The 23365-nt window shown below is 47.5% G+C and overlaps 1 protein-coding gene across 2 annotated transcripts in view; it reads left to right on the forward strand.

Moving 5' to 3' along the window:
• man2a2 (mannosidase, alpha, class 2A, member 2) overlaps positions 1-23365 on the forward strand; it is a 62933-nt gene that overhangs the window by 15322 nt on the left and 24246 nt on the right. For both annotated transcript variants that reach the window (XM_072492705.1, XM_072492704.1), the window contains exons 2-16: positions 768-1022; positions 4004-4148; positions 4868-5039; positions 5695-5822; positions 7901-8074; positions 12870-13056; positions 14716-14893; positions 15365-15567; positions 16587-16769; positions 17339-17453; positions 18167-18234; positions 18329-18494; positions 21418-21654; positions 22080-22202; positions 23040-23154. In XM_072492705.1, the coding sequence (XP_072348806.1) occupies positions 768-1022; positions 4004-4148; positions 4868-5039; positions 5695-5822; positions 7901-8074; positions 12870-13056; positions 14716-14893; positions 15365-15567; positions 16587-16769; positions 17339-17453; positions 18167-18234; positions 18329-18494; positions 21418-21654; positions 22080-22202; positions 23040-23154 (2449 nt within the window). The remainder of the gene's footprint in view (positions 1-767; positions 1023-4003; positions 4149-4867; positions 5040-5694; positions 5823-7900; positions 8075-12869; positions 13057-14715; positions 14894-15364; positions 15568-16586; positions 16770-17338; positions 17454-18166; positions 18235-18328; positions 18495-21417; positions 21655-22079; positions 22203-23039; positions 23155-23365) is intronic.

The following is a 23365-nucleotide window of genomic DNA, read 5'->3' on the forward strand; positions in this document are numbered from 1 at the left end:
CCTTGGTGAGTTAGTGAAGGCCATGGACAGAGAATCGTTACTTTTAATTTTTAAAAAGCTGAATGGCCAGATTATTGTGCGTTGTATCTGTTTTTGGAGGGCTGGATGGGAAGGTTGGGTGATGCTGAGGACAGCAGTGTTGTGAAGTGTAACTCCTGATAGGGGCAGCACGGTGGCACAGTGGGTTAGCCCTGCTGCCTCACGGCGCCAAGGTCCCAGGTTCGATCCCGGCTCTGGGTCACTGTCCGCGTGGAGTTTGCACATTCTCCCCGTGTTTGTGTGGGTTTTGCTCCCACAACCATAACATGTGCAGGGTAGGTAAATTGGTCACGTTAAATTGCCCCTTAATTGGGGAAAAATGAATTGGGTACTCTAAATTTAAAAAACAAAAATCCCCTCGTCGCCACATTCCGGCGCCTGTTCGGGTACACTGAGGGAGAATTCAGAATGTTCAATTCACCTAACAGCACGTCTTTCGGGACTTGTGGGAGGAAACCGGAGCACCCGGAGGAAACCCACGCAGACACGGGGAGAACGTGCAGACTCTCCACAGACGGTGACCCAAGCCGGGAATCGAACCTGGGACCCTGGCACTGTGAAGCAACAGTGCTAACCACTGTGCTTCTTGGAGTCATTTTGCGTAGTTGTCCGATCGATTTTAGCTTTTAGCCATTCTGTATGGCAGCAAATTAGGATGGTAAAGCTGGTGTCAAATTCCTGAAAAATATAACATTGCCTTTCTCCCCCTTTTTGTTTTCCCAACACAGAGTCAAATCTCTGTGCTGCAGAATCGCATTGAGCAATTGGAGCAGCTTTTGGAAGAAAATCACCAGATAATCAGTCACATCAAGGACTCTGTGCTGGAGTTGACAGAGAATGCCAGGGGTCTCCCAGGACTGATCGCTTACCAGGGAAATGGCTCTTGGACTTTACCCGCAGACAATCACCCGACCTTTCTCTCTGTGTCACCCCAGGATTGCCAGTTTGCCCTTGGGAATAAAGGGCAAAAGACAGACGTGCAGGTAGGGGAAACCTGATGAAGCAATGATCGCACATATTCCCACTGTCTGCTAATCTGCATGGATCAATTTTTTATCTAAAGCCTTTTTGACAAGATAAGATTCTGATTGCAATGGGGAAGATAATCGCCTTAATTTAAAACTGACAGCCTACAATGTGACTGCGATATTTTATCCAGGTCCCCCCCCGTCCCCCCTCGACACACATCAGGCTGACATTTCAGTGCAGCATTGAGGAAGTGCTGCACTGACGGGGAGTCCTGTCATTTTGAATGAGTCATTAAAATGAGGTCTTGTGTGCCTCTTCAATTTTGCATAAAAGATCCTACATTCCAATTCAAAGGCAATGTTTTCCTGGGCATCATTTATTCTTTGACCAGTGTGGGTCCCTGCTGTGCTGTATGACTGCCATGTTTATCTATATAATGCTGTCGTTCAAAAGTAGTCCGTTGGTTGCAAAGTGCATTGAGGATGTGAAATGTCCTGTATAAATGCATGTTCTTATCCGGAAGACTGTGAAAGGGCTCTCATTGCCCTCCAAACCCGACATGAAAAATAACCGCCTGCACAAAAGCTAGCCTGCATTATCTGGCTTTTATAGTTTGGACTATTCTTCGTGTCTGGTGCCCCAGGTGAAATGTTCTCAAAGTACAACGCCGTGCTATTTGTCGAGAAAAACAAATTCCATATTCAGCAGCAGGCCCAGCTCTGGCCAGGGAATCATAATGTTCTGACATTGGAAACAGCGCAGAAGAGAGCAAGACTAGTTCCTAACACTGACATACTTGTGGGAATTTCTGTCCCGGAAAGGATCGAAGGAGAGTTCATAAGATATAGGAGCAGAATTAGGTCATTCGGCCCATTGAGTCTGCTCTGCCATTCTATCATGGCTGATGTGTTCCTCATCTGCTACCTACAATGTTACAGACCTAGAGCTGGATTGTGCAATCAGCCAGAGCATCTCCTCCCTGGAACACATGACCTGGGAGCGGAAGTCGGCAATTTAGCCTCTCGAGCCTAACACCCTCAATGTGATCATGGCTGATCCCATCCTGGCCTCAACTCCACTGCCCTGCCCGTCCTCCATAACCCTTAAACCCATTACCAGTTAAAAATCTGTCTTAACTCCTCAAATTTACTCGCTGTCCCAGCATCCACTGCACTCTGGGGCAGCGAATTCCAGATTCACAACCCTTTGGGAGAAGTAGTTTTTCCTCAAATCTGTTTTAAATTTGCTACCTCTTATCCCAAGATTATGACACCTCGTTTTAGAATGTCCCATAGAGGAAGCATTGGCTCCTCGTCTACTTTACATACATTTTAGCATCGTGTATACCTCAATTTGATCTCCCCTATACCTTAATTAGAGGTGACTATCAATGGTTCCTCTAATTCCTCTCTGCTGTGGATGTTTGTTGTATTGCGCGACCCCTTTAAATTTCTCTGTGGCTAAGCATGCTTGCATCTTAAAGGGAACCTTTTGTACCCTGTGCAGAACACTCTACATTGCTGTACCACTGCGCACTGCACTGCTTAGAGGAAGCATTGATAACTGTATGGATATAAAGTAAACTGTACAGGAAAAGTAAATTCTAAATGCAAGTACAAATTAGTGGGACACTGGTTTAATCGGCAAAAGACAAATGTAACTGTTCCTCACGGGAGTGATCGACGTATGGAGTGGACCTGCACAGCGTGGGATCAATAAAGCAGCTGTTTCCCTTCTGAACTCCCATCACCGAAAGTGGCAATGTCGTGGGAACATCACCCCTAATCTCCCCTCTTGAATCCTGCACCATACTGATTTGTACGTCACCATTCATTTATCATCACTGCATCAGTGTCCTAGGAATTTGTTTTGTTGTCAGTATGGCAGCATCGTAACCACAAGAACTGCAGAATTCCTGCTTCCTCACACCTGTAATAATAGTGGCCCCGTCAGAACCCCCCAGTTCCCCAACAACAAAAGGAATGACATCAGTTGCGTTTGTGTCGGAGGGGCTGTTACTTCTTCCTGTGCTGATGAACACAGTTTTCCAGGTCCATACCTATTTTGTGGTAGTGTGGGCACAGTATACCTGCATCGCCATTTACAGTCAGTCACACAAGTAACTTGCTCCATTGCTCAGGTACTTGGGTAACAAGCATTGATGCAGAGGAAAGTGACCTTGATAGCCGAGCATTTCAAAGGGATACCGACTTTGTTACCTGTTCGTAACCGGATCATCTGATTCAAATGACGTAATCCCTGTGCTGCTGGATCTAGGGATCAATTCTGCATTTCATCTGGACACTGGTTTTGTGAAGCCTAGGTGCCTACAATTGAAATTTCTAGATTGTTCTCCATATCCATATTTACTGAACCAAGTTATTTGTGTATTATTTGCAGCAGTAGACATTTAAAATCATTAAATGCAAACCATCTAAAATAAAAGCAGTCAATGTGTAAAGTGACAAGATGTCCTTTGGCACGTGACCAGTTCTGGCAAGATTCTACACCTGTCTTTTCTCATTCTGATGATCAACTGGTTTAATTTTCAGCATTTTCTCTAATATCTGATTTATTCATTAAGGACAAGCTCGAGACAAGTCTAATAACCCAGTGTACCATGAGCCTGTCCTTCGGGAAGTAGAAACTTCGGAACTGCTCGATGATTTGAATTTAAATTGTAATTAGCGCAGCCTTCCGGATGCAGCTTTTATTTGGAATTATCTTGCAGTGCAAGCCTAAATATGTATTCTGAATAAACAAAGTAATCAAAGTCATCCTTGCAGTGTTCCAAGGGCACGTGATCAGTGCTTGTAATTGGGATGAATGCACTCGCTCAGTAACTGGACCCTGCTCCAATGTGGGGCTTGAGGCTAGAATTAATGATGATGTCTGTCGTGGACTGGTCAGTGTTTGCAAATTTCGGCAGTCCAAACTCACCTGCCCGCGTCTCCTTGGAGCTGCTGGGTAAATTCCTGCTGTTTGCTCTTGACAGATGCTGGATGTTTACTCGCTGTTGAAGTTTGACAACTTGGACGGTGGCGCTTGGAAGCAAGGCTTCGAGATCACGTACGATGAGCACGAGTGGGACAGCGACCCATTACAGGTGTATGTGGTTCCCCATTCCCACAACGATCCAGGTGAGGGAGCCCTGGGAGTTTGAGAACGTATACCATTGGAAGGGAAATGGGTCTCGAGTCCGTTAGTGTTGAATTTATCAAGAACGTAGCGTGGCTTTGCTTTTTATATACATGTCACATCTGGTGGCTTTATTAAAACTGGCCTAAGTTGTGATTCCTGGAATCTTTGCTTGTGACCCAAGTTTAACAAGCGGGTTGTACGTTTTGCAGCCAGCTAGCCTGTGGAGCCGTGGCTGTTTTTAATATTGATCTTAGTTCTGGTGTTTTGTAGGTCTTGTCAAGCTGCGAACCTAGGCATGCTACATTCGTAGCAACTAGTTGTTGGGGAGATACGTTTTCTTTTAACACTCTTGAGTCAGAGTTCATGGGTTCAGGCCCCCGTCCAGGACTTGGGCATAATCTCTGTAGACAGTCCAGTGCAGCATGAGAGAGCGCTGCACTGAGGCCGGTTCTGCTGGATGTCGAATATCCTATGACACTTTGTGGTGGGGATTAAGCAGCCAGTCTGAGATCCGGGGCCATCACTGTTGATTAACTAACCATTCATCTAGTCGCGGGATCTTGCTCTGTGCAGGTTGGCTGCTATCTGTATCTATTATAACAACACTGGCTGCACTTCTGGAAACACCTTGCCTGTGAAATATTCAGGATTGTTTCTGAGATGTGAAACGGTACCAAGTATTAAAACCCTGATGGTTTTAACTCTCGTTTCTGTCCAGGCTGGTTAAAGACATTTGACAAATATTACCAAGACCAGACACAGCATATTCTGAATAACATGCTGCTGAAGCTGCAGGAGGACCCAAAGCGCCGCTTCATCTGGGCAGAGATTTCCTTCTTTTCCAAATGGTGGGACAACATTGACATTCAGCAAAGGTCTGCCGTGCGCAGGTATGCTCGGCCAAGGTGCTTCACTTAAATAAGCCATTGACTCGCACTGGGAAGCATTTCACAGGCCTGAACTCCCCTTCCCCAGTGTACGCCAGTAGACGATCATCAAGCCCTGAGTGCTTAGCAGGCTGCTGACCTATAGAAGCATCACAGATCAGCCTCCTGATATGATGTCATTTTCAGCAGAGGTTGCTGGTGGCGAACCCGGTTGCTTTCAATTTTTCCCCATCTCCCCTGCCCTTGGGCACTGGCACCATTTGTCCCCAGAACTCAGAAGAATGATCAGCTTTATTATCTTGCTAAAACAAAATAAAAATAAATAACCCTTATTGTCACAAGTATTGTTACATTAACACTGTACTGAAGTTAGTGTGAAAAATCCCTAGTCGCCACATTCGGGCGCCTGTCCGGGTACACACAGGGTGAATTCTCGGCTGGTACGGGAATCCGCACTGCTGGCCTTGTTCTGCATCACAAACCAGCTGTCTAGCCCACTGAGCTAAAGCAATGGAATGTTGATGGTGTTTACTACGAGCGATTGGCTTCACTATAAAGCTTCCAATGGGCAGCTCTTCAGTTATACCTTGGGTTTAATGGGGCCAGTGTCTGACTGACCAATATTGGCTGAATGTGCATCGTTTTATTTGGTCACCAGGCTCGCAGCTAATGGTCAGTTGGAGTTTGTGACAGGAGGCTGGGTAATGACCGATGAAGCCAACTCCCATTACTTTGCAATGATCGACCAGCTAATCGAAGGACATCAGTGGATGGAGAAAAATATTGGTAAGAGTCCACGTTGAAGAGTTATGATGTTGACGTAACTTTAAGGAATGGTGGATTTTGTTTTTTGCTGTGAATGTTGCTCATGGGATGTTAATCCTCAAATAAAATGTTTTCCCATTGTCAACATTAAGCTTTATATAAAAAAAGAAAGCACATACAGACAGTACAAACAAAGAAAAGTACAGCACAGGAACACGCCCTTCGGCCCTCCAAGCCCAGGCCGACCATGCTGCCCGACTAAACTACAATCTTCTACACTTCCTGGGTCCGTATCCCTCTATTCCCATCCTATTCATGTATTTGTCAAGATGCCCCTTAAATGTCACTATCGTCCCTGCTTCCACCACCTCCTCCGGTAGCGAGTTCCAGGCACCCACTACCCTCTGCGTAAAAAAACTTGCCTCGTACATCTACTCTAAACCTTGCCCCTCTCACCTTAAACCTATGCCCCCTAGTAATTGACCCCTCTACCCTGGGGAAAAGCCTCTGACTATCCAAAAAATTAAAGTCGCTTACTGTCACAAGTAGGCTTCAAATGAAGTTACTGTGAAAAGCCCCTAGTCGCCACATTCTGACGCCTGTTCGGGGAGGCTGTTACGGGAATTGAACCGTGCTGCTGGCCTGCCTTGGTCTGCTTTCAAAGCCAGCGATTTAGCCCAGTGTGCTAAACCAGCCCCCTACACTGTCCCCATCAAACACTCCCAGGACAGGTACAGCACGGGGTTAGATACAGAGTAAAGCTCCCTCTGCACAGTCCCCATCAAACACTCTCAGGACAGATACAGCACAGGGTTAGATACAGAGTAATGCTCCCTCTACACTGTCCCCAACAAACACTCCCAGGACAGGTAGAGCACAGGGTTAGATACAGAGTAAAGCTCCCTCTACACTGTCCCCATCAAACACTCCCAGGACAGGTACAGCACAGGGTTAGATACAGAGTAATGCTCCCTCTACACTGTCCCCATCAAACACTCCCAGGACACAGCACGGGGTTAGATACAGAGTAAAGCTCCCTCTACACTGTCCCCATCAAATACTCCCAGGACAGGTACAGCACAGGGTTAGATACAGAGTAATGCTCCCTCTACACTGTCCCCATCAAACACTCCCAGGACACAGCACGGGGTTAGATACAGAGTAAAGCTCCCTCTACACTGTCACCATCAAACGCTCCCAGGACAGGTACAGCACGGGGTTAGATACAGAGTAAAGCTCCCTCTACACTGTCCCCATCAAACACTCCCAGGACAGGTACAGCTTAGGGGTTAGATGCAGAGTAAAGCTCCTTCTACACTGTCCCCATCAAGCACTCCCAGGACAGGTACAGCACAGGGTTAGATACGGAGTAAAGCTCCCTCTACACTGTCCCCATCAAACACTCCCAGGACAGGTACAGCACAGGGTTAGATACGGAGTAAAGCTCCCTCTACACTGTCCCCATCAAACACTCCCAGGACAGGTACAGCACGGGGTTAGATAGAGTTTGAAGTTCCCTCGACACCGCCACAAATTTTGACAGTCTAATGCCATTTACTACACCGGCTGCCTTTTGGTGTTTCAAGTCAGATTGCCAATTAAGGGGTAGCTTTGAGCAATGAGCACATTGGGGATTGCAGTACGTTCATGTGAGAATTTTGGAAGATCCAGCTGAAATGGAACCAGTTCTGAGGGATTAAAGACCTGTAAATCACCACAGGTTCCTCATTAAGTACCACCAAAGCTGCCCAGTCAAATTGTCTACCAGCACTCCTTTATAAGCTCATCAAGGAGGTGTGGGTACTGGAGGGTACATGAGGAAGCACATTCAGCATCCGTAGCAGAAGAAAAGAGCATGTTTGGTAATGAGGTAGAGAGGAGCTGATCATTTCTAAAAGTACCATTTGAAATCTCGTGCTTCCAGTGGTGTAGAATGAACTCAGACTTCTGTTTTTAAACTCTGAATGTATTTAGGATTTGTTAATGATTTTGTATCTTTGCCCACACCTGGGGGACACAATGTGGTGTCCTTGTTGCTTTCTGTTTCATTTCTTTTGTTATGTTTACCCAGTGTATGTTCCTGTTTTTCACATTGACAGGAGTGATTCCAAAATCTGGCTGGGCAATTGATCCCTTTGGGCACAGCTCAACCATGTCCTATCTGCTGAAACGAGCCAACCTGACCAGCATGCTGATCCAGCGAGTGCATTACTCCATCAAAAAACACTTTGCTGCCACCAAAAACCTGGAATTCATGTGGAGACAGACCTGGGGTAGGTGAGAGCAGCCTGAAGCTGGAAACTCACACTTGCTCCATCGTGGCTGAAAAAGGAGCTATCTCTCCCAGCTGCCGAGTGAGCTGATCTAGCAGTTTCCTACATATTCCCTTTCTATATCTCTGTAAAGTTGCACAATTAGTGGGAGCCACAACAATCCGGTTAATTGTTAACAAAAACAGAAAATCCTGGAAATTCTCAGCATCTTTGGAGAGAGATCAGCGCTAACGTTTCGAGTCTGGGTGACTCTTTGTCAGAGCTAGTTAATTGTTTTTTTTTAATAAACATTTTATTGAGATACTTTTGGTTTTACAACAACAAAATGAACAATGTACATGAGTCTATATCATGTGAGCCCGGTGAACGACCTTAAACTGGGCCTGGCGCATGTTTTGGACGCGTTGACTCGACTCAACGCATCCGCCCAGAGACCATCCTCCATCTCTCCTCCCAACTCCTCTTCCCACTTGTGCTTCAGCTCCTCAGTCTGCGTATCCTTTGACCCCATGAGTTCCTTATAGATGTCAGAGACCTTCCCTTCTCCCACCCAGGCTCTGGAAACTACCCTATCCTGTATCCCCCTTGGTGGTAGGAGCGGGAAGGTTGAGACCTGCCTGCGTAGGAAGCCCCGCACCTGCAGGTACCTGAATTTGTTTCCCCTCGCCAATCCAAATTTCTCCTCCAGCTCCCTCAGGCTAGGAAAGCCCCCCTCTATAAACATATCCCCACCTTCTCTATCCCTGCTCTATGCCATCTCCGAAAGCCCCCATCCATCCTTCCCGGGGCAAACCAGTGATTATTACAAATTGGAGACCAGACCGATGCTCCCTCTGCTCCCGCATGCTTCCTCCATTGCCCCCAGACTCTCAGGGCTGCCACCACCACGGGGTTGGTGGAGTACCGTGCCGGCGGGAATGGCAGATGTGCTGTTATTGAACGCCCCCAAGCTGGTGCCCTTGCATGAAGCCACCTCCATAGGCTCCCATGCTGACCCACCACCCACTTCCTGATCATGGCTTTATTCGCCGCCCAATAGTAGTTGCTGAAGTTTGGCAGCGCCAGCCTGCCCTCTCCCCGGCTCCGCTCAAGCATCCCCTTTTTTGCTCGCGGAGTCTTGCCCGCCCATACAAAGCCAGTGATCACTTTGTTAACCCGTTTAAAAAAGGACCGTGGAATAAAGATGGGGAGACACTGGAACACAAACAGGAATCTCGGAAGGACAGTCATCTTCACCATCAAGATTCCCAGCTAATACCGAGTAGAGTGGGAGTATCTCTGGGAAGTATTGCGGAGGTTTGGGGAGGGGTTTATCAGTTGGGTTAAGCTCCTATATAGAGCCCTGATGGCGAGTGTGGTTACGAATCGGCGGCGGTCGGAGTATTTACGGCTGTATCGAGGGACGAGGCCCCCTGTCCCCCCATGTTTGCATTAGCAATTGAACCTTTGGCCATGGCATTAAGGGAGTCCAGGAAATGGGGGGGGGGGGGGGTTTCGAGGGGGAGAGGAGCATAGAGTGTCGCTGTATGCAAACAACCTGGTGCTGTATGTGGCGGATCCAGTGGAGGGGATGGTGGAGGTCATGCAGATCCTAAGGGAGTTTGGGGACTTCTCGGGCTATAAGCTCAATGTGGGGAAAAGTGAGCTCTTCGTGGTGCATCCAGGGAAGAGGGATAGACGACCTACCGTTGAGGAGGGCAGAAAGGAGCTTTCGGTACTTGGGGATCCAAATAGCTAGGAGTTGGGGGGCCCTGCATAAACTTAATTTGACGCGGCTGGTGGAGCAGATGGAGGAGGACTTCAAACGATGGGACATGTTGCCACTCTCGCTAGCGGGCAGAGTACAGTCCATTAAAATGATGGTCCTCCCGAGGTTTCTTTTTGTGTTCCAGTGCCTTCCAATTATGATCACCAAGGCCTTTTTTAAGAGGGTAGGCAGGAGCATTATGGGTTTTGTGTGGGCAAACAAGACCCCGAGGGTAAGGAGGGGGTTTCTGGAGCGTAGTAGAGATAGAGGAGGGCTGGCGTTGCCGAATCAGGGTGGCTACTATTGGACAGCCAACGTGGCGATGATCAGTAAGTGGGTGATGGAGGATGAGGGGGCGGCATGGAAGAGGCTGGGGATGGCGTCCTGCAAAGGAACGAGCCTGGGGGCGCCGGTGACGGCACCGCTGCCGCTCTCGCCGACAAGGTATACCACGAATCCGGTGGTGGCGGCAACGCAAAAGATCTGGGGGAAGTGGAGATGACACAAGGGTGCGATGGGAGCCTCGGTGTGGTCCCCGAACAGAGATAACCATCGGTTTGTCCCAGGAAGGATGAACGGGGGGGTTTCAGAGCTGGCATCGGGCAGGGATTACAAGAATGGGGGACCTGTTCATCAATGGGACGTTTGCGAGCTTAGGGGCGTTGGAGGAGAAGTTTGGGCTACCCCCGGGAAACGCTTTCAGGTACATGCAAGTGAGGGCGTTTGTGAGGCGGCAGGTGAGGGAACTACCGTTGCTCCCGGCACAGGGGATTCAGGATAGGGTGATTTCCGGTGTATGGGTCGGAGAGGACAAGGTGTCGGTGATATACCAGGAGATGAAAGAAGAGGAGGAGACTTTGGTAGAGGAGCTGAAGGGCAAGTTGGGGGAGGAGATTGAAGAGGGTCTGTGGGCTGATGCCCGAAGTAGGGTTAATTCCTCTTCCTCGTGTGCCAGACTCAGCCTGATACAGTTTAAGGTTATTCACAGAGCGCATATGACAGGGCCGAGGCTGAGTAGGTTCTTTGGGGTGGAGGACAGATGTGGGAGGTGCTCAAGAAGCCCGGCGAATCACGCCCATATGTTCTGGTCGTGCCCGGCACTGGAGGGGTGTTGCGAGGACTATGTCTAAGGTGGTGAAAGTCCAGGTCAAGCCAAGTTGGGGGCGAGCACTATTTGGAGTGGCGAACGAGCCGGGAGTGCAGGAGGCGAAAGAGGCCGGTATCCTGGCCTTTGCGTCCCTGGTAGCGCGGCGGAGGATCTTGCTATTATGGAAAGACGCAAAGCCCCCCAGTGTGGAAGCCTGGATAAATGAGATGGCAGGGTTCATCAAGCTGGAGAGGATAAAGTTTGCCTTGAGAGGGTCTGCGCAGGAGTTCTTCAGGCGGTGGCAACCATTCCTAGACTATCTCGCGGAGCGTTAGATGGAGGTCGGTCAGCAGCAGCAGCAACCCAGGGAGAGCGTGGGGGGGGGGCGTAGAAGGGAGGGCGGGGAAAGGGCTTTTTCCTAGGGGCACTTGAGAAAGGAAAAACATAAACATATGGGAAAGTCAATATATGCGGGAGGAACCCATTGTACAAAGTTTTGTATTATGTTGGATTGGTATGTTTATGACTTCCTTTTTGTTACGGCGGGGGGGGGGGGGGGGGGGGGCGGTGTTTGAATGGTTGAAAATTTTTGTTGAAAAATTCTGAATAAACATATTATTTTTAAAAAAGACTCCCAGCTAATGGCAACGCGATAGCGTCCCACCTTCGGAAATCGTTCTTCATTTGGTCTACTGGTCGGGCCAGATTAAGTTTGTGCAGCCCTTCCCATTCCCGCGCCACTTGGATGCCTAAATACCTAAAACTTCCCCCTACCACTCTAAACGGCAGTTCCCCCAGTCGCCTCTCCTGTCCCTTTGCCTGGATCGCAAACATCTCACTTTTCCCCATATTTATTTTGTACCCTGAAAACTGACCAAATTCCCCCAGAATCCTCATGATTTCTTCCATCCACTCTGCTGGGTCTGATACATACAGGTCGTCTGCGTAAAGCGAAACTCTGTGTTCCACTCCCCACCCGGACCAGTCCCTTCCAGCCCCTTGAAGCTCTTAGTGCGATTGCCAACGGCTCTATAGCTAATGCGAACAACAGTGGGGAGAGGGGGCATCCCTGTCTCGTCCCCCGATGCAGCCCAAAATAGTCCGATGTTCTATTCATCCGTACGCTCACCACAGGAGCCTGATACAGCAACCTGACCCAGTCAATAAAGCCCTGCCCAAATCCGAACCGTCCCAGTACCTCCCACAGATATTCCCATTCTACTCTATCAAAAGCCTTCTCTGCATCCATTGCGACCACTACCTCCACCTCCCTACCTTCTGGGGGCATCATGATCGAATTTAGCAACCTTACATTGGACACCAACTGCCTTCCCTTAACAAACCCCGTCTGGTCCTCTCCAATCACGTCCGGAACTCAATCCTAGAGGACAAACTTTTGGCCAGCAGTTTGGCGTCCACATTCAACGGGGAGATCTGCCTGTAGGACCCAAGCAGCTCCAGATCCCTCTCCCGCTTCAGGATCAGTGAGATCGTGGCCTGTGACATCGTCGGGGGAAGCACCCCTCTCTCCCTTGCCTCATTGAATGTCCTCATCAACAGCGGCCCCAATATCCCAGAGAACTTTTTATAGAACTCCACTGGGTACCCATCCTCCCCTGGGGCTTTACCCGACTGCATGGCCTTCAGCACCTCCGCTATCTCCTCCATCCCGATCGGGGGCCCCCAGCCCTTCTACCAGCTCCCCATCCACCTTCGGGAAATTCAGCCCCCCTAGGAAGTGCCTCATCCCCTCCGGCCCCGGTGGGACTCCGACCCGTACAGCCTACTATAATACTCCTTAAACGCCTTATTTACCCCTGCTGAGGCTGCTACCAGGTTCCTGTCTCCATCCTTTACTTTCCCTATGTGAGCTAGTTAATTGTTAATATGATTCCTTAACAGGTCCTATTGATGTCTGACTAAAATAAGAATTTTGCTTTGCTCCCTGTGCCTTGTTCTAGACACTGATTCGAACACCGATATCTTCTGTCATCTAATGCCGTTCTACAGTTACGACGTCCCTCATAGCTGTGGGCCTGACCCTAAAATCTGCTGCCAGTTCGACTTCAGGCGCCTCCCTGGGGGCCGAATCAGCTGTCCATGGAAAGTCCCGCCCAAACCAATAAACAATGCCAATGTAGCGGAAAGGTAGGTGCTGGCCGCATGGACCTAACACTGATTTCTCTCTCACCGGATTAGACTTAGATCCTTGTTGGTCAGTCTTTTACTGATACTGGTGTTTCAGCTGCATCTGCGAGTCATTCGTGTCTGAGCATTAATCTGTTCGTTTTAACTTGGGTTATGGTTGAATGAGCTTAGATGGGTGGAATAGTTTCCACCTCTTATTTGTGTTGTGCAATCTTCATGAATGTGTTTGAAATTGCCCATGTATCCAGGTGCTGAATCTCCTAAGATGTTGGTTGATAGCACACTATTAGGATGTTCTTAGCTCAGTGTTTAGCACTGTTGCTTCACAGCTCCAGGGTCCCAGGTTCGATTCCGGCTTGGGTCGCTGTTTGTACAGAGTCTGCATGTTCTCCCCGTGTCTGCGTGGATTTCCTCTGGGTGCTCCGGTTTCCTCCCACAAGTCCCAAAAGATGTGCTGTTAGGTGAATTGGACATTCTGAATTCTCCCTCTGTGTACCCGAACAGGTGCCGGAATGTGACGACTAGAGGCTTTTCACAGTAACTTCATTGCATGTCTACTTGTGACAACAGTAAAGATTGTGATCAACTTGTGGAACAAAAATCTTGGGGATAGGTAGGGTGGCATTGGAGATAAAAGTTCCTGTAATAATTGTGTTGTGATGGAATGGTTATGACAGCACGGTGGCACAGTGGTTAACACCGCTGCCTCACAACGCCGAGGTCCCAGGTTCGATCCCGGCCCGGGTCACTGTCCGTGTGGAGTTTGCTAATTCTCCCCGTGTTTGCGTGGGCTTTGCCCCCACAACCCAAAGATGTGCAGGCTAGGTGGATTGGCCATGCTAAATTGCCCCTTAATTGGAAAAAATGAATTGGATACTCTAAATTTAAGGGAAAAAAGTGCTGGAGTAGTTATATACTATTGATGGATGGTCTTATTCGGGTGGAATAGTCTGCTCTGCTGTGTGTCTCTCGTGCAATCGTGGTCAGTTTTCACACTTGCCAGCCACCTTGAGTTGAAACCCTGCTTGATTACTTTTCCCCTTTAACTCCACCCAGAGTCAGTGAGGCCAATTGCTGAATTCTGCTATCCCGGTTCAGATCCGCTAACTCGACGCAGATTGGTTGACTCTGGGATCTTCCTGCCCTCTGTTCCACTGATTCATTGGGAGTTGAGTTTTGGTATTTTCATCCTATTGTTTTGCTGGTGATAATCTTGATGTACAAGTCCCCCGGCTGCGTGCAGGAAGTTGAGTTCAAATGTCTTCAAGCAAGCTGCACTGGGCTCCACACGATAGGGAGTTAAAGCTTTAGAGAGATTATAGCTCCGATTCACGAAGATGCAGCCTGGTGTGAGAAAATAAAAAATGTAAGTTTTGGAAAATGATAGCTTGAGAACAATGCAGCCTATGCTGGGATTATATTGGTTAGGCGGACAAACGGTATTGGGTTGTCAGGATATAGAAATTTGATTGGAACTGTATTCCCATGAATAAGGTAAAGTTGAGTTGAATGGACTGATCCTGCATAAGCTTCCTTTTCGACAGTCAATAGTTGCAATCTAATTTGCTTGTTGCTGATGAGATACTAAGCTTGCTCAAGCCTCTCATCCATGTCTGTGAGATTCTGTATTGCTATAGACCTTTCTCTCTCTCTTCCCAGGGCAAATTTACTCTTGGATCAGTACAGGAAAAAGTCCAAGCTCTACAAGAGCAAAGTGGTTCTGATTCCCCTCGGAGATGATTTCCGTTATGACAACTCTGTGGAGTGGGACCAGCAGTTCCAGAACTACGCAAAACTTTTTGACTACCTGAACTCTCACCCAGAGCTTCACGTGCAAGTAAGTGCTCTGGGTCGCAGTAAAATCTGGCTGCCTAGATTCCGGTGGCTCAGTAGCCATGCCTCTGAGCTGTGCACACCAGGAAGGCCTCTACTTTGATCTGCAGTTTGTGCTGAGCTAGCTGGCCAAATGAAGGAACAGTTAATTGCAGCATCCTCCAGACTAGGCTAGGAAAAATGCCAGGACTTTCTCAACCGCTTTTGGAGGGGGCGGGGGGGGGGGGGGGGGGGGAAGAGAACTGGAAGTCCGTGAGCTAATTAGGATCAGCTGTGATTTCTTTCACATTTGGAATATCCCGCCATGTCTCGCACACAAATAGTGTTTGCTAGGAAAGGTGTCGGAGGCAGCCTGTAAGTGTCTTGGGAAGCGGGAGAAAAATATTGAGGAAAAACTTGAGAGAGAAGGAAGCTTCTCATCCAGTATCTAGGTTTTCTCTCCTAGATCTGTCCTGAATGTCTGTTTGTTTTCCAGGTGCAGTTTGGGACACTATCTGAGTACTTTGATGCTGTTTATAAGAAGTATGGTGTCAGCCCTGGCAGCAAGCTTCCATCCTACCCAGTCCTCAGCGGGGACTTCTTCACCTACGCTGATCGTGAGGACCATTATTGGAGTGGATATTTTACCTCTCGGCCTTTCTATAAGAATCTAGACAGAGTGCTGGAATCGCACCTCAGGTAAGGGGCTTCCAATTCATTCAAGCGGTTGTATTTGAAGTCCTCACATTCTGTCTTGGTGGAAAAGAAAACTCGGTGGGGGGTGGGGGGGGGGGGGGGGGGGGTGGGGGGGGGGGGGGGGAATACGAACATGAAAGTATAAACAAGTCTTGGGGAGAGAGATAAATAAAAGACGGCTGAGATGTATAATAATGAACGAGGGCGAGTCAAGTCATTCTTTTTGTTAAATGACCCAACAGCGCAGGAATCTGGGCACTCATTTGGGAATAATACCAAGCCCATAGAAAGGACTCGAGAGAATAATGATCTTTATTGTCACAAGTAGGCTTACGTTAACACTGCAATGAAGTTACTGTGAAAATCCCCTAGTCGCCACACTCCGGCGCCCGTTCGGGTAGAGGGAGAATTCGGAATGTCCAATTCACCTAACAAGCACATCTTTTGGGACTTGTGGGGGGAAACCGGAGCACCTGGAGGAAACCCACGCAGACACTGGGAGAACGTGCAGTTTCCGCACAGACTGTGACCCAAGCTGTGAATCGAATCCGGGACCCTGGTGCTGTGAGGCAACAGTGGTAACTACTGTGCTACCGTGCACCAGGAGAGGGATTTTAGATACAAGAAGAGACCAGAGAGATTTGGGCTTCTTTCAGTACAGCAGAGAAGGCTAAGCAAGGATTTGATAAGATGTTCAGGGTTAAGGAGTTTTAATTAAGTAAATGAGGGAAAACGCTTCTCTATTGTTTGGTTAGGCAGTAATTAACAAACTGCTATTTAAGGTCACCAAAAGAATGAAAGAAGTTAGAACATTTTTTAGGCAGGCGACCTTTAGAATGATAAAAGTAGAGTACAGAGGGTAATGTGAGGACAGTATAAGTTATTGGGGGTTAAGCTCCCAGAGCTGGCACAAGTACAATGAGCTGAACTCTGGAAAGTTCTGAGATCAGCTCGTGTGCCGTGGTATTTTCATTAAATGACCATTGCTGGGATTCTGTAAAAATCTTGTCATTTTATTGCAGAGCAGCTGAGATCCTCTACAGCCTGGCGCTGAATCATGTCCGACGCTCCAGTGCAGACAGCAAATACCCGATTTCCGATTACAGCTCGCTAACAGAAGCTCGCCGGAACGTCGGCTTGTTCCAGCACCACGATGCTATCACCGGCACCTCAAAGGAAGTGGTGGTTGTCGACTATGGGATCCGGTACGTGCCGCCGTGAGCCTCTGTCGACTGAAATAAAATGCCAATTGGTGTAATGTCAGATCATTATTGTTATTTGAACCCAGGGTATCACTGTTCTTCAAAACAATCAATAAAAATTGAGTTACTATTGGTCTGGCAGAGAACAAGGGCAGTTTTCAAAAGCTGATGCTTCGGGACCCCTAACTGAGATGAATGGAGAGTAGAGTTTGAAATGAATGCACTTCACTTTTATAAAATGTCACGTCCATTCCTTAGCTAAAGAATAAATTCTGCTGCTTTGATTTTTGTATTTATTTTCAACATACAAATGTTTCTGTTGCTGAACTCTGTGATAGTTGGTCTGGTTTATGAAGGCCACTGAAACAGTGTGAAGCTGCCAAGTAAGCACAGAGGGTTTCAGATAAAGTTCATGTTCCTCATGTTAAACATTGAGGCCCTTGAGTGACACGCTGTCTAAACACCCGGCTTTCGATGTTAGGGGATGTAATGGGACATTGTATAAATACAGGGATTTCTGGGGCAGTGTTGGGTATTGTTTGAACACGAGGCTTTTTTTATTGTTCTTTCAGACTCTTTCACTCCCTCATGAACTTGAAACGAGTGATAATTAATGCGGCTCACTTTTTAGTACTCCGGGACAAGAACAACTACAGATACGACCAGTCGTCACTTTTTCTGCAGATGGTAAATTAATTTCTGATATTTATTAAATATGATAGTTGTGGTTAGCACTGCTGCCTCACAGCACCAGAAACCCGGGTTCGATTCTGACCTTGGGTGACTCTCTTGTGAAGCTTGCACGTTCTCCCCGTGTCTGCGTGGCTTTCCTTCAGGTGCTCCGGTTTCCTCCCACAGTCCAAAGATGGCTAGGTGGAATGGCCATGATAAATTGCCCCTTCGTGTCCAACGGTTAGATGTGGGTTACGGAGATGGGGCTGGGGAGTGGGCTTGTGTCGGGTGTTCTTTCAGATGGTCGGTGCAGCCTCGATGGGCTGAATGGCCAAGGTGAACACTTATTTCTAAATACAAAAGTGAGCTGGGGAAATCTATCTGTCAGCCATTATTTTATCCATTCCCAGGCTGAGTACAGTGCCCAGAAATCCCTGTCAGATTCAGAAATAAAATGTAAATTGGTCCAGATGACTTCGAAACTCGTTCATACATCCCACAAAGAACCCGGCCCTCTTGTGTGCACGCTATTAATAGGCTTCCATTCAGAGGCGACCGGCCTGGAGCCTGGGTCTGCAGTAGTGTGCAGACAGGAGGGAGTGGCGCATGTTCCTGATATCTGACCTGAGGTCTGCCACAGTATACAAGTATGATATCAAAAGTTATAACCAGCGAATATGTTAGCCCTACTCTGTTTATGAATTATAGCCTCTTGATTTTAATTTCAGGATGACAAACGTCAAAATCATGATGCATTACCAGAGAAAGTGGTGATAAAATTGGAGTCTCTTCCCAGGTATAACTTTTTTTTTACAATAATTAAGCAAGTGTGAACTTGTATTTGTATGCAAACTTGCATTTTTGAGGCACCTTTCATGTTGTTTTCCCAGATACGTGGTTGTGTTCAATCCCATTGAGCAAGAACGCCCATGTGTGATTTCTGTTCTCGCTACCTCACCCCAGGTCAGGGTTACACTAACCGATGGAAGCAGTCTGCCAACGCAGATCAGTGCTGTGTGGAAATCGCCGACAGATATGGTAACCGACATATACCAGGTACTGAAGAGAATGCTGGCGTGAATTGGATTGGATTGGATTTGTTTATTGTCACGTGTACTGGGATACAGTGAAAAATATTGTTCTGCGTGCAGCTCAGACAGATCATTCCGTACATGAAAAGGAAATACATAGGGCTCACATAAAATACACAATGTTAATACATAGACACAGGCATCGGGTGAAGCAGAGGGAGTGCAGTACTACTCAAAGAACAAAGAAATGTACAGCACAGGAACAGGCCCTTCGGCCCTCCAAGCCCGTGCCGGACATGCTGCCCGACTAAACTACAATCTTCTACACTTCCTGGGTCCGTATCCCTCTATTCCCATCCTATTCATGTATTTGTCAAGATGCCCCTTAAATGTCACTATCGTCCCTGCTTCCACCACCTCCTCCGGTAGCGAGTTCCAGGCACCCACTACCCTCTGCGTAAAAAACTTGCCTCGTACATCTACTCTAAACCTTGCCCCTCTCACCTTAAACCTATGCCCCCTAGTAATTGACCCCTCTACCCTGGGGAAAAGCCTCTGACTATCCACTCTGTCTATGCCCCTCATAATTTTGTATACCTCTATCAGGTCTCCCCTCAACCTCCTTCGTTCCAGTGAGAACAAACCGAGTTTATTCAACCGCTCCTCATAGCTAATGCCCTCCATACCAGGCAACATTCTGGTAAATCTCTTCTGCACCCTCTCTAAAGCCTCCACATCCTTCTGGTAGTGTGGCGACCAGAATTGAACACTATACTCCAAGTGTGGCCTAACTAAGGTTCTATACAGCTGCAACGTGACTTGCCAATTCTTATACTCAATGCCCCGGCCAATGAAGGCAAGCATGCCGTATGCCTTCTTGACTACCTTCTCCACCTGTGTTGCCCCTTTCAGTGACCTGTGGACCTGTACACCTAGATCTCTCTGACTTTCAATACTCTTGAGGGTTCTACCATTCACTGTATATTCCCTACCTGCATTAGACCTTCCAAAATGCATTACCTCACATTTGTCCGGATTAAACTCCATCTGCCATCTCTCCGCCCAAGTCTCCAAACAATCTAAATCCTGCTGTATCCTCTGACAGTCCTCATCGCTATCCGCAATTCCACCAACCTTTGTGTCGTCTGCAAACTTACTAATCAGACCAGTTACATTTTCCTCCAAATCATTTATATATACTACAAACAGCAAAGGTCCCAGCACTGATCCCTGCGGAACACCACTGGTCACAGCCCTCCAATTAGAAAAGCATCCTTCCATTGCTACTCTCTACCTTCGATGACCTAGCCAGTTCTGTATCCACCTTGCCAGCTCACCCCTGATCCCGTGTGACTTCACCTTTTGTACTAGTCTACCATGAGGGACCTTGTCAAAGGCCTTACTGAAGTCCATATAGACAACATCCACTGCCCTACCTGCATCAATCATCTTAGTGACCTCCTCGCAAAACTCTATCAAGTTAGTGAGACACGACCTCCCCTTCACAAAACCATGCTGCCTCTCACTAATACGTCCATTTGCTTCCAAATGGGAGTAGATCCTGTCTCGAAGAATTCTCTCCAGTAATTTCCCTACCACTGACGTAAGGCTCACCGGCCTGTAGTTCCCGGGATTATCCTTGATACCCTTCTTAAACAGAGGAACAACATTGGCTATTCTCCAGTCCCCCGGGACATCACCTGAAGACAGTGAGGATCCAAAGATTTCTGTCAAGGCCTCAGCAATTTCCTCTCCAGCCTCGGTAGAGAAGATGTGTGAAGAGATCAGTTCAGTCCATAAGAGGGTCATTCAGGAGTCTGGTAACGGTGTTTTTGAATCTGTTGGTGCGTGTTCTCAGACTTCTATATCTCTTGCCCAATGCAAGAAGTTGGAAGAGTGAGTAAGCCGAGTGGGAGGGGTCTTTGATTATGCTGCCCTCTTTCCCAGGGTAGCGGGAGGTGTAGACAGAGTCAATGGATGGGAAGCAGGTTTGCATGATGGACTGGGCAGTGATCACAACTCTCTGAAGTTTCTTGCGGTCCTGGGCCGAGCAGTTGCCATACCAGGCTGTGATGCAGCCAGACATGATGCTTTCTGTGGTGCATCTGTAAAAGCTGGTAAGAGTCAATGTGGACATGCCGCATTTCCTTAGTTTCCTGAGAAAGCTCTTGTGCCCCCTTTGTCGTTGTGCCGACATGGGTGGACCAGGACAGATGTTTGCACTTGCTGGTTCAGTAAAGTCTGATAGTCGGTCTGTGAAATGTTCATACTGTGTTTCCCTTGGGCCTGGTTCTGCCCCTCCCAAACTTGAGTTTGAGAAATATTACGTTTGCATTGGTACGGGGTGGAGAACCTTTGGTTATGGTGTCCACTTGGCCACTCTTCCACTTCAGTCAAAGTTGTGATTTCCAAACTCCAAGGTTTGAATATGTAATTTAGGTTGGCGCATTATATTGTCAAGGAAACCCTTCAACTGGAACGCACTCCACCTATTCTGGGCCTTAGTGACAGAAGAGGAGGAAGTTCTCCCAGAGCTCTGATCCAATATTCATCCATCAACCAGTACTCTAAACTGAATATCTCTCCAGTCATTTCTAGTGTTTGTGGAGCCTTGCCGTGTGTTAATTGCCAACATTATGCAGCAGAAACAATTACTTTACTGTGGTGTATTTTGGGATGTGCTGAGAACATAATACTTTATAAAAAGGCAAGCTCCCTCTTGCCTGTCAATGGTGATATTTGTTCTGAAGCCAATGTTGATGTATGCCTTGTATATTACTATCTTTCTCTTCCTGCTCATTGAACATGACCTAATAATACCAACACGCTAAATAATTTAGTGACACCACTTTCACACGAGGATGATGAATATACTCCCTTTGTTCAATATAACATGATTTTTCTTTCTCCAGTCCCTGCTATCGTTTCCGTTCTCTCTTTCACCACAGGTCTCCTTTGTCTCCCGACTCTCTGCCCTGGGACTTGCTGTGTTCCAGCTGACTGAATCGTTTAACTACCGTGCCTCGGTGAAATCCAACGTGGCCATCTACCTGCGCAACAGAGACGTGACTGTGAGTAAGAAGGAGCCGTTTAGCGTAAAGATCCTGGAGTCCTCGACTGATGATTTCGTCATCGAAAATCAGCACATGCAAGTGTGGTTTAATGGAGTGACAGGATTAATGGAGGTAGGAATGCTGAATACCACTGTCACAAGTTGCTCAGGAACAGTCCACCCAGTTGTGTACACGTCCCCCTTGTATTCAAACATATTTGTAGAGTTAGTAAACTTTGTAAATGTTGTTACTTTTACCTGAATTAAGAAACCGGCAGCCTATGGCGCAAGCTTTATTATTTCCTGCATCCAAAAGTTATATTAATTTGACTAATATAGTTTGACTATTATATTTGACTAATATTAGTTTGACTTGTGTTATAAAAAGTAGCTGAAAAATAGGAAGTAACAGGTTTACACAGGCGCAAGTTGCAGAAGGCTCGGGTGGAGTAGATTAGAACCTAGTATATAATTGTAATTTTGCATTCAGAACTCTTCTGCGCATTTCGGTAAAATGTGCCACAAAGGTTTATTTGTTTCCTTATTTTGCTCCAACAGAGCATCAAACGCAAAGACAACCAGGCGAAGCAGAAGGTGCAGATGGAGTTTGTGTGGTACGGGACACGACCATTTAAGGATAGGAGTGGGGCGTATCTCTTCCTGCCCGACGGCGAAGCTAAAGTATGGAGCTTTATAACGGCAGCTTTCAAACTCTTCTGGGGGTGGGGTGGGAGCGTAGGACTTTGTGCCCGTGTTTGGGGGGGGGGGGGGTTACCTCGTACGTGTCGGCACACTGCAGAAAATCCCCTATCGATGCCTAGGCAACACTGCCCAAAGCAGAATGTTGCCATCATTGCAGGGAAGCATTTACCACAAAAGTGCTAGTAGGTGAACAGTCACAGAAATGTTATGTTTACTGAACAGACCCACGGTGGTTGTAGAATTGTGGAAAAGTAAACTCGTAATCCTTTCCTCCCATCTTTTAAAAACCAGCAAATTGAAATATAAAGTGTGTTTGTGTTATTGAATCACTCGTGGGCTTTGGAATTCCTGTGTAGCATTTTGTGGGTTTCTGGGGCATATAAACCGCAAGGTTCCTCCCACACTCTACTGTGACCTTGCTGGGCTCAACAGCAGCCTGGGTTAGAGGCCGGCAATCTTATTGCCGTCTGCTGGAGCAATGAAATGTGTGCACCGGTTAGGCTGGCCCTCAGTTCAGTAGCGCCCCCCCCCCCCCCTCACTTTCTGTCAAGTGCTGTGCTTGTTAATGGGAAAGCTATTGGAATTGTACGCCAGCAAGAGAACTCCTGTGTGGAGTGAAGGAATTTGGTGGAAGGAGAGTATGAATGTTTCTCTCCATTTTTGAAGGAGGATGGGGGGGAAGATACAGCTCTATACTAATCCTTAACCTGGACAATACTTTATAGAGATGGAGGATAATGCAACGGTTATTGAAATGGGTTCATACCTTACCTAATTTGTTCCGCTAAGTAGCTGCACATTTTTATCTGTTTACAGGCCTACATTTCCAAACAGGCTGCGATCACTCGTGTTACCAAAGGTCCGTTGTTCTCTGAAGTTGTTAGCTTCTATCAACACTTCCACCAGATTGTTCGCCTCTACAATTTGCCAGGTAACAGTAGCTTTTTCACTCTTGGCCTGGGGTGAGTTTGGGGAAGAACTGTAGACACCAATCAGGAGATGACTGACTGCTGTCCATGAGATTCTGTAGGAGAGGGTGTGGTACCAAGACAGAAGGGAATTTCCAAATGTAGGGTTGGCGGGGCTGGCGTCTACACCAATAGAGCTGTGAGAGGAGTGGCAGAAACTCACAGTCGGCTAGA

This window comes from Scyliorhinus torazame, chromosome 30 (assembly GCF_047496885.1).
Source record: "Scyliorhinus torazame isolate Kashiwa2021f chromosome 30, sScyTor2.1, whole genome shotgun sequence".
In the NCBI taxonomy this organism is placed as follows: Eukaryota; Metazoa; Chordata; class Chondrichthyes; order Carcharhiniformes; family Scyliorhinidae; genus Scyliorhinus; species Scyliorhinus torazame.